The sequence below is a fragment of the Etheostoma spectabile genome, chromosome 15 (genome assembly GCF_008692095.1).
Source record: "Etheostoma spectabile isolate EspeVRDwgs_2016 chromosome 15, UIUC_Espe_1.0, whole genome shotgun sequence".
Taxonomy (NCBI): Eukaryota; Metazoa; Chordata; class Actinopteri; order Perciformes; family Percidae; genus Etheostoma; species Etheostoma spectabile.
In genome coordinates, this window is record NC_045747.1 from 10,550,666 (window position 1) to 10,562,685 (window position 12,020).

At 39.6% G+C, this 12,020-nt stretch overlaps 1 protein-coding gene across 1 annotated transcript in view; it reads right to left on the reverse strand.

Moving 5' to 3' along the window:
- Nucleotides 1-5,844: 5,844 nt before the first annotated feature.
- The window catches only part of hs3st3b1a (heparan sulfate (glucosamine) 3-O-sulfotransferase 3B1a), an 11,490-nt gene continuing 5,314 nt past the window's right edge, over nt 5,845-12,020 (reverse strand). The window contains exon 2 of the mRNA XM_032537845.1: nt 5,845-7,751. Within this exon, the coding sequence (XP_032393736.1) occupies nt 7,133-7,751 (619 nt within the window). The 3' untranslated portion in view covers nt 5,845-7,132. The remainder of the gene's footprint in view (nt 7,752-12,020) is intronic.

The window sequence follows — 12,020 nt, forward strand, 5'->3', positions numbered from 1 at the left end:
AGGGATGGGACTAATGTGTTTGTTTTTGTCACTATAGTAGTGTCTCTGTTTACGCTTTTTTGTTTTTGATGCATTTGATGTACTTTTACCTGTGTCTACTGTGTACAATACTTGTGTTGTGTTTTTCTCATGCCATCAACCTGCCAGTTGTGTGATTTGTTTGATCTGGAATAGTTTTTGTGTCATTTTACTTGTGTGTTTCTTGTTTTATGTGTAGCACATCTACTGTTTTAAGCCATCAACCTGCCAGGGACTGCAGATGAAAATTAGCCTGTAAGGCTAAATCTGACACATTTACATGTTGGACTCTGTACTCATGTTGATTATTGTGTGTTGTCTCTTTTAAATAAAGAAATCTAAAAAAAAATCCTTGTGTGAGAGGAAAGCTTGACTTGAGATGCATTCTTTAGCAGACCCACTGCTAAATTAATTATTACAGTTTGTTTGGTAGCATGCAGATAAACTGTAATTTCTCATAACATCTGACATATTTTAAATTTGAGAAACAACAGCGCTCTCAAAAGACCAAATGTAGTAGAAATGAGAGAAAGAAGTGAGAGCTTGTCATCTTACAATGAGTGACAGCACTCCCCAGATACCATGGCAACACAAGGAATTCTACTCGATAAAGCCCATGACGAATCAGGACCTTGATGTTCGCTGTTTTCCAACTGAGGACAGCAGGGGGAGGGGGATCAAGGAAGGGACCAATTAAGAACAGGAATAGTTTGCATGTGTCATATAAGTTATCAAATTTGATAGTGCGAATGAATGCCATCCTTATTTTCAATTTGAGGCTTGCAATTATGAATCTTAATCAAATCATCAACTATAATTTGGTGGTTGGAAGTGTGAAGAGCTCAACAATGCAAAGAGAAGTTTGCAATAGTTACACAGATGGTTCAGTCAGTACCGCAATTTTCCTTTCACCCTTTGTAGAATTTAAAGGGATTGTTTGGATATTTTTAAGCGGGGTTGGCTGTGGTATTTAGCCATAGTCAGTGTATTACCTACAGTTGATGGCAGTTGGCACGTCCTTAGTTTGGAGAAGTTGGTAGCTGGACAGGCACTGAAGCTATGAGCAATGTACTGCTGTGGACAGGGGCAGCAGCTAAACATATTTTAGTCACCTAAAGAAGCCCACCTGACATAAAATCAATACCAGTTTAATTGTACCGTATATTTAAATATTTTCACTGCTTTACCTTGTGGTAATGTTATTAATTATTATATATTACCCTGTTTATGTTTACGTGTGGGTAGCATCGCTTTGCTAGACCCTCTTCCAAAGCACGCTGAAGGAGGGTCTGGCTTCTCCACAAAATAGTTGTGCAAAAAAAAAACTCAGTGAAGCCAGATAATCTAGCTGTGTCTCTATTTACCATACCGTGATCTGAGGAGCAGTCAACGATCCTCATAAATCCACCAAACTTAGAAAGTGGAAGAAAACGGAAAAAAAACATGCATCTGGGGGAATTTCCTGCAGCAATGAAACAATCCCGGAGGTCAAAGGATAAAATGGGCGGATAAAATGAGGGGATCTGAAGCTGAAGCTATGCTCTCCCACCAAACTCCAATGACCAAAGCAGTATGAGCATGTTTACAATCCCCCCCATTGTAGGATCACTACAATGCTACATAGTTTGCACACATTTTAATGGCCAGTATAGTGCGCTGATGTTAAATTTTAGTGCAACAAACGCAAGACTGAAAGCAGCCTTAAGCAACTGACAGCCAAGGATGACACAGCCGATTTTATTTTTTTGCCTGGCACAAACTATAAGGACCAGAAATCAAAAATACTCAAGGAGAGATATGTGAAATTTTTGTATGAATTGGAGATGAACAGAGTCTGGTGCAAGGGGCTGTCTTGGGAAATTATCTGCTCCATTCTGGCATTGCTTTAATTTCCATTTAATCCCAGGAGCAGGAGTTTAACGAACCAAGTAATTGTGAAATCATAATAAATCCCTCCAAGCCTTGAAATGATCTCTGTGTGAAGTGTTTCCCTGATGCTCGAGGCACACATATTACTGTCCATAGTTAAATTTTATTGTAAGATCTCTGTTAAAAGCCAACAAGTTGTGAACTCACACTCCACCCTTTTTATCCTTGTACCCAGCCATAATGACATACGTTCCGCAACATAACTTTATTAATTGCAATACCGTGTGGGCTTGTCTCTGCCATGTCCAGCAGTCAGAGGCACTATTTTTAAAATATCCTTATCTATGACACATGTATACCGATAAATGAAACTGTCTGGTCCTGAGGCCAGCTCAGACAGTGATATGCTTTCCACTCCAGATTAGCACCAGCTAAAGGATCTTCCTGCTTGGCCTCTCAGGAGGTTGCAGACAGACGACAGACCATGCAGTCCAGTCAGTAATCCCACTGAGAGTACCACAAAACCCTCACCCCTCAAGGTCCAAATCTTGGATTATAAAGGTGACATTGGTCCATAGAGAGTAGAGGGGGCTGTGCACAACTCATTACAGAGAAAGGATAAGACTGGAAAAGCTCTCGGATGTCTGAGCTGGGTGGGGTCACAGGTGGCAGAGCCTGAGCAACTAATGCTGAAATGTAAATGTACCGGAAATTATAAAATTTTAACAAGCTTTGAAGACAATGTGTTGCATCACATAAGACAAACAATTACTGTGCTTTGAGCAGAGCTGTTCAGATTTGAAGTTTCGTCCCACAATTCCGCAGCCAGGATGGTTCTGCAATCAGGGACTCAATAAGTGAGGTAGAGTGATAAATCATCATCACAATCATTACAATGGCATGCCACTGGGATTTGAAGAGGACTTGTTTGGCCTAATGGAAAGTCCAAAGTGGTACCAGGCTGGCGGGCGACTGCAACAAATAGTGCTGGGAGACCACAGAATGAACATTAATGACAGAACTGCCTCTACTGGTTAGAGGGCACTTCTCCCTTCATACCTTTCCTCCAGGGAATCTCTGGTTACAGCGCGTGGATTTCAGTGGAGGTGATGCAACATCCAGGCTTCACAACATCACAGTATCTGTTTGTCCTTTGAACAATATGGACTGAAATATAGTTTGTTTATATTAACAAAATCTGATAAAAATGAAGCATATAAAAACTGTTTGCCTAATCATAATGATTGGCAAAGCAATAAAAAAAGAAATACAAGCAACTTCAAAGCTCAAATTAACAGCCATGTTGTGGGCCATATGTGAAGTCTAATAATCTCATTGGACAAAGTTGGAAGCCTTGACCCTTTAAAGAGCAATGGGGAGATCAGCTGTCTTGCACAAGGTTAATGGTTTATAGACAATGGACAAAAGTTTTTATCTTCTGGGAGCTTGAATTAAAACAGAATCCAGAGTAAACTAAATTCCTATAAGGACGAGATGAGAGCAATTTCAAGCGCATTAAAATACCTATCAACTGCACACAAAGTAAAGCTATGCTGAAGCTTGAAGGCTTATTAGAGTCAGAGCAATTACTTAATCAAAAATGTGATTAAAAGAGGTTTGACGACTCTTCCCATCTGTTGCAACCCATGATCAGCTAAAAATAAATAAGTAATAACAATAATAATAATAAAGAGCAGCGTGTAACAGACTTGATAACATTCACAGCTGAATGCTGACAAAGGCTAAACTATAACTCCATTAATGTGAAAGTGAAAACATGTTATGAGGTTTGAATATATTTTATCCTTGATTTTATTTTTAAGTGCAATAAAGTGTTGATATGTCTACAAAGTGCTGTAGCAAACTCACTGCAACCTGTACAGTGAGTAACAATAAGTATTTTGATTACCAAAAGAGAATTGCTCCTTCTTCTCTTCTTTTTCGACAAATTTTGAATAAATTGTTGAATCTTACTCAACACATTCTGAAAATTCTGTTTTACACAAAATTGTCATTGTTATGCACTGAGCCCTGGAGCAAGAAGAGAAAATGTACTAAACCACAGCTCTGGTGTTGTCCTTAAAAAATCTGCCTTAATATACTTGTAAGAACGTGTTGAGAAGTGTTCAGTATGCTATGTGTTATGACAAGCTGTTTTAGATGCAGTCAAGCATTCACAGCTCTGAGTCTTGCCAATGAGGAGCTGATGTACATTAACTGCACATCTACAGTAGATTTGACCTGACAAAATGTAGTGTCTGTAATCTGTAATCTGTAATTTAGAAAAAGCATCTGCCTTATCTTCACACATACATTCTCACCCATGTTATATTTTAAATTTGGTAAGTCAAGCTGGTCCCACACTTAGAAGCCATTTTGGAAAAAGGATTGGATTTGGATTAGCTATGTCAGCACAGATGTGTTAACTCCAACTCTACTGTCTCAGTTTTATGCTTGTCCTTCCAATCGGATTAGGATTAAGGGTTTGGACAATGCAGAATAAGAGATTAAGGGCAAGAGAGGAAGGCAATTGTCTTGCTTACCTCTGAAACAAAGTTTAACCACAGTAAGAATGATTATGTCCCCCTTCTTATCTTTCTGATTTGGGTGCTCTTTCAGAGATGTTAGTTATGTTCTAGAGATCAGGCTTTCATGGTGCTTGAAGATAAATACCCCCAGTATTTAAAAATCTCTGTTCTTCCTGTTGATGACTAAACCAAATCAACAATGTTAAACATTTGCTGTTCTTTAACCTTTTTCAACATATATGATTCTTTGAGAATCAAAGACAAAAAATACTTTTGGATGTCATTTGCAGCCCGACCTTGTATGATAGCTCACAAAATTCATGTGGGAGTAAAAAAAGTCACCAAACAAAATGTGAAAAAAGTTATGAAAGCTCATTCAACCCTAGCAAGGTGCATTGAGAAACATGATTCTCTGCAGGAATCAAACTCCACATGTCTCTACATCTTTTCTCTAAACCAAACAGTCTGCTTTTGAACTATGATGTTATATTTTCTTTCACAGCTCTGATTCTTGTCCCCAGTGGTAGCTGCCAAGTGGATGTGTAAAGTTTCTTGATGCACAGGGCTGCCAGGTGTCTTATTTTTATTGTCTTCCCAACCTTCAAACAACAGCAGCCGCCCTTACAACAGCCTGGAGGGATGTGCGCTAACAGCAATTCCCAAGTTGGAAGCCTAGCAATTAAAGCACCCCTGTATCCCTGTAATTGCAAAGGGAGCTGCTTCCTGAGTGATCAGACTGCTAGGCTGCCACCAGGGAGACTAGCCTCATCACCTCTGGCAGCCCCAGGTAAATGAAGGTGTTTTGCTAGAGAGTTAAATAAAGATTGCTCGTTAATAGAGCAGGGTCATTCATTTCTCGCTTGAACCTCAGCGCCACATGATGGATGGGACAGCCAGGTTTCTTGAGGCAAGTGCACAGACAACCTGCTGTGCCTCCCTTAAAATAATGCAGAACATGATGACAGATTAGCAAATGCTTCTGGAATAAAAACAAATACATGCAATAGACTGTAATTCTGCAACCGAATATTGTGTCATCAGCAGCGTAATGAACATGATTACGTGTGCTTCAGGTCATGGCTCAAACACACAACCAGGAAAAAAAAAACTCCTGTTCACACCCACATAAACACATTTAAACAGGGGCTTGAAACCTGACCTCACTTCATATTGTCATGGGGGGGGGGGGGGGGACAGCTAAATGTAGTTAACGCTGCCGTGCTGATTAGCCAGTTGATGGTAAATTAGACACAGCAGTACACCTTTGCCTGCAGGGATCTAGAAATCCAGGTTAGGTGGGGGTAGTGCATTAAGGAATAATACAACAAGTATTTCAAAGAAAGTAAAACAACAACATAGACCAACATTTTTAATATAATACAGTAAGATAATTCGAATAAAGTAAAGCCAGAGATGAAAGACTATTTAAATTTTGGTAAAACATATTTATTTCTTACTTCATTAAAAAATGACATCACTGCACCTTTTAATTAACTTCTCAGTCAAACCTGCTTCAATTAAATGTTTGTAAAACAATGCACACAGCATCATAGTGCCTCTACAGTGGGGTTGCAGTACATCATTATGGAATGACGTCTGTCTAAAATGCTCACAAATGTATGTCTATAAAGGTTGAATAAAACTCAACCATACATGAAATTTACATGAGGAATTTTGGCCCTAATTAAGTTTATTGTTACTTTTCTTCAGCTATTGCTAAAAGTAAACTACACAGATGCTTATTTCAGTTGGTGTATCATAAGTAAGAGCATCATTAACACATCTAGTATCATCTGTGGTAAAAAATAAATAAAAAAATAAAAGAAGCCATAGCCTACAGGATGATCCATGAGAGCCATTTCAATACAGATCAATAAATGTGAATAAGCCATATGAATCATTTTCTTTTTTGGAAAGAGCAATACATGATTAGGCTTTTTGAAGCCTGTACAGCAGATTTATGGAAGGAAAAATAACATCCCAGAAGTTTTGTGACAGGACCCTCTATTGTATCCTAATTAACATTCCTAAATGGACATAAAGTCAAAACATTGCAGTGGAAATGTTTATTATTATATTAATTTGAAGTTGGCTCAAGGGTCAACCATAAACTTACCACCATTAATGGATCCATGTTTTATTGCGGGGCTCAAGAGATCAAGGCAGTGCCATCACTCAGGTCTAATTGACATGATGAGGAGCTATTACTGTATTGATCCACCTGGCAAGTGGCACTGGATCAGCTGAGTCCTGTATCGACCTGACTAAGAGGGTCCACAGACCTCTGAGGGTCAGGCAAATGTTAAGAGGATATTACTATTTGTTTGTAAAGTTGGATCTCGTTCAGCTTAAGGTGAAGCAAAAGCAGCATTTGGAAAAGTAAAAGAAGAAGAATTTATCCACAAGGCCAAACACATGTAATTGGGGAAAAAAGGAATACTGACCCTGCTCATTATACCCGTAAAAACATTGTGCTTTTATAAAAATGTTTATGTACTTGATGAGAATTGAAACTAGAACATGAAGCATGTTGTGGATCATGAATAAACCTGGTTAGGCAGCTTAGTGAATTAATATCATAACAATAAATTATCATAAAATAGACTTCTGAACTTTTTACATATCCACCAAAAACTGTGCATACACTGTATAACAATATCTCCAGATTGAAAATACAGACAATGGACCAGCATAAGTCCGCCATCATAGATTTCCTCTCAGTCCCAGCCAAAGTCATGACCAGTCATCTGGTAAAACTTGCTATTAAAGGGTTTATAAAAGTCCCTTAGCCTCTTTACCACCTCTGGGTCAATATTAGGATGGGTCCTGCCTTTGGTTTTGCCCAGGCAGTGTGGCTTGCTGTTCACCTCAGGTCTTTTGAGGCAGGGGAATCCCTTTGCTGGGTTAAAGTGGAAATGCTTCTCCGTGACTACCCTCCTGAGCCCAAGAAAGTCCTGGACACGAGCCATCTCACCTGCAGGGTCGCTAATCAGACGCTCTCCGCTGACAAACAGCAGCTGCTCCGTAGGGAAGTACTGGAGCCAGCGCTCAAGGTGCTTAGCGTACATGCCTATTTGAACAGCGCTCCATGTGGTGTCAATGAGACCCGCTGACAGGTTTTTAAAGGTCAGGCTTTCGAAAGAGAGGATGTCCGGCTTCTTGGAGCGAGTCTGGGTGTAGTCTGAGATGGCCCGGGTGACAGGATCACGGACAACTACAATCAGCTTTGTATCTTTAGACATGGTGTAGATCCTCGCAGGGACCTCCTTGGTGACATAATAGCTGGGGGTCTTCTCCATGGTCAGCTGGCCCTCTGATGACTTGGGCATCAATTCCCTGCAAAAAGAACACAAACACACTGTACGCTTTACATTTGCATTATGTTTTTCAATCTTCTTTCCGCTTTTCAAAAGTAAAATCTTACAAAAGCCCCCAAACAGGAAGATGAGATGAACAATAACACAGTAGCTCCCTGGCAGGTTTAAAGTACTGTCAGGCAGGAGCAGGTCAATCATCATCAAGATGACAATTGTAGACATTATGGGCAACATTAACAGGGTCTGAGGGTACCTAAAGTGACAGAAACTGGTAGGTAGGAGACCTATCAATCATTGCATGTAAACACAATACACAGTTCATGACATTTTTTTAAATACAAACCTTAAAGGAATACATTTATCTCTCACTGCTGCATTTAATCTACCTTAAGACCTCAATCCTCTTTCAAACCCCGCAATCCTCACATTGAAATATTGCACACCTCCATTACATTATACAAAGGACGGTTTAACTGTAAATAGGCAGCAGTATGCTACCGAATGTCATGCCAAGACAAGATGACTGTGACTGCACCTTAATCCTCATATGTGTCTGTACATTTATGTAACGTGAAGCTTTAAAGGAGCCTTACATTCCTCTTGAGAAAATGCAAAGCTTGGGAGCTATTCCCATCACTGCATATTCTCTATATTGACCCTGGACGGCTCTGGTTGGTCATAATATAGCCCGTTAACTGCAGCCCTGACTGGATAATGGCTAAAGTGAGCCAAGGGGGATTAGGACTAAGCCAAACACGCTAGAGCATTAGAGGCTGGTTGACTGCCTTGTTGGCTGGCTTGTCTCTGGAGAGAGAAGGAGAGAGGGAGAGAGATATGTGGCCACAACGATGAGACTCAATGGTAAGCAGTTAATCCATAAAAGATATTCAAGTGATGGGCATAGTAACACTAACTCCTGCAAAGCTTAGTGAGACTGTGTCAGACAGTGATCACTCAACTCTACGCAACATTTCATGAGTGTATTTTGAGGTTATGTTGCATCAAACTGCACGTTATATGAAAATGTTCCTCATCCACCACTCGTAAAAACATAATGCAATTCAACAACACCACAAACTGCTGGTTCAAGAATTACAAAAGGTGTTAGTTGTATGTTAATATATTTACAGTTTATACAGTTAAATAAATGTACAAACTCTACACTAGCTATGAACACTTCCCCACTTGTTATGTGTAAAAGTACTTGCACATGCAGTATTTCTTATAGTGCATAGGAGAGGTGCTTAACATACGCTGTGATATATATATATATATATATAATGATACTTGTGTACACAACAGAGTGTGTACACGCTGTGATATATATATATATATATATATATATATATATATATATATATATATATATATATATATATATATAATGATACTTGTGTACACAACATCAATCCTTTATGTTTTCTAGCCTCAAAAAGTAGCAGAAAGAGTGAGATTCACACACACAAGAGATTCAAGAGCTTTATTTATTAACTGCATCAAACTAACATGTTGGTCCTTGAAGTCCTATATCTCATACAGATTTGATTTCTTGAAAGCAAGAGATATCTCATTTTCTGCTAGATGGAAATAAACATGTGATGTTCAAGCATCAGCCCTCCAGCATAACACTTTATGGTTTAAGTCAGTCAAAATGTAAATCTTCAATTATAACAGTATTTGGTATTATTCTCATGTTTTTATTGTAAGCGGTTGATCTAAATCGAACAACGGGAGAGCAGAGGAGCCATGTCATTAAAGTGATTACAATAATTTCCAACCATCTGTTGGTACACGCACAAGGAGCTACAATATCCCTCTTCAAACCTAGCAGCTTACGTCTTACAAATGTATGTGGTGGAAAGGAGCCTAAAACGATCTGTGAGATTTGTGCTGTGCAGAGCACTAGGAAAAAAAGCTTTTGTGATTATGGAAAAAGTCGGCATCACTCATACCTCATTAGTGTCATACAAACACACAAGGGATTCTCTTTCTTATGCAACCTCATCACCTAATGTCACCTGGTCTTTCCTTTGTAGGGAGGCCCTTGCTCTTACACATTTATTCCGCTTCTCTCTCCCTGAGTGTCTTAGTCACCATTGTATGTGGTGGAAAAAGACATAAACCTAATCAAGGTAATAGGTGTGAGAGACACAAACAACTCTATCAGAGGCCCCTGCAGTTATGTTCTGCATCTCTTGGATACACACAAGCAAAGTGCTGTAGGCCTTTCTTGGGATCCAAGGGATGCACAAACTTAGTACAAATAAAACTTTCCACATAGTCCTAGAGCAAAACAATCTGTTTAAGAAGTACATGCATTATCCTTCTTAATCGAGAGATAGGGCAGGGAAGAACATCTCTGACTGAGCGAGGACTGAGAGAGTTGCCTTAGGGGGGCAGAGGTAGCAAGCTTTCACAATGTGTTGTGCTCAATAAACAATGTTGCCTGGAACTAGTACATTTCAGTGTCTCTTCATCTGTCAATCAGCCTTGCAAATACATTGTAATTCAGCTTCAACTCAGTAAAAATAAAAAAAACAGTCCTCTTTCCAGAATTGAGCCACAGCGGACTGACTTTGGCCCCTTCATGAACTTTGCATGTTCCTATTTGACTTCATAAAGCCAAAAAAACTGCTTTATTCTAAAACTGTAACATTTGAGTGGGCTGTATAGTCATAATGCAAGGAGTCCAAGCCTATAATTGCTGCACTAAAATAAAAAAAGTCTATATGGATGCTTAGGCACATAAATTAACATCATTGGCCCTCTAACCTGTCCTGTTAAACTAGCAGCAGGGGCTGCGCAGATAACGGAGGGAGGCAGAAAGGAAGACTGTTAAGAGAATGAGATAAAGCAAGAGAGGAAGGACTGGAAGACGCAAAGAGAAGATTAGATGGAATCAGGGGCACTGTTGGAGGACGGAGACTGCATAGGTGACCCACTGACCAAGAAGCCTAAGTTTAAATTTAAAGTCACCAGCCACTTTAAATGCTGCGTCTACAATTTGTTGTGGCAGTAGCACAATGTAAGTCACCACTATTGCGACCTACAGACAGATATTAATCCAGGAGTGGTGTGTTATTTAATTTGCATCTGTTTTTTTGTCTGCTGGGCGATCAGGTGTGTCCATTAAACTGACTGCTGGGGTGACGGCATTTGAAAGCTGGAGCCTTGTTTACATTCACTGCTGTCAGTAAGCCGGTTCAAAGGTAGGAATTTACAATGTCGCTGCGTGCGCCTTTGTGCTTGGCTGCTAGATTATGCCCATTGTGATGAGTTCACCAAAGTACGGAACGTGTATGGTGCAGTCTTGCTCGACTGACTAATTGGCATCTATAGTTCAGCTTTTCAGACCACTGGGACAAGTGACTACTCCAGAAAAAAAACAGCATTAACTAATGTTATGATGAGTCTTAATCTCACACTGCAGCTCTGAGAGGGTTTAAGCTACTGTGGGAATCGCTCCAGAAGTGGTGGTATGCAGCCACTTATACTAATCATATATACTGTGAGATGATTTCCAGTATCAGTATGTATGTACGGTTTGTAGCCGTGTTACAGGGAGATCCTGTACTCTGCAGCAATGAAAACACAAGCAAACAGTAAGTCCGCAACTTCTACTAATTTAAAGGGGGTTTCCACCAATTTTACACATCAAAGTCTGTTTACAGGTCTTGGAGTACTTCAGAGGGAGCTGATAAATTGCCTCATGTGGTGTCACTTGAGTCAGTGCCAGTGGCTGAAGACAACAAGTTTGAAAATGAAAAAAGTTAGAAAGTTAAGTTAGAAAAAAGTGAGGCTAGAGGCTCAAGGCCACATTAGCCACTACTAGCATAACACACTCAAATCTATGACAAAATTGCTGGCTCCATAAGGAAGAAGACTAAAAAAGACAATAAATGTAGCTCTGCCACATCAATTTTGATCTTGGACTCTGAAAATACATTCAGTAAAAAGTCCACAAAGTAGACACGGAATTCTGGTTGTGACAAAGTGATGTCAGAGAAAAGCAGAAAGACACCAGCCAGCAGCCAAGCAACTACTGAACCAGTGATAATAAAGACTTGGTTGAACAAGGTCAACAACACTAACCAATAAAACCAAGTAAGTCTTGTGTTGAAGCAACAAAGGAACAGAAACTACCTTTAGAGAAAAACTGAAAGAAACAGCTACAGCTACGGCCTGTGAGAGGAAAGAGCAGGTGAATATAGCTTATGTGACTAAATGTAGTTTTATTTAGCAAAACAAAATAACATAGTTAGAAATGGTACCGTAATTGTTGGCTATA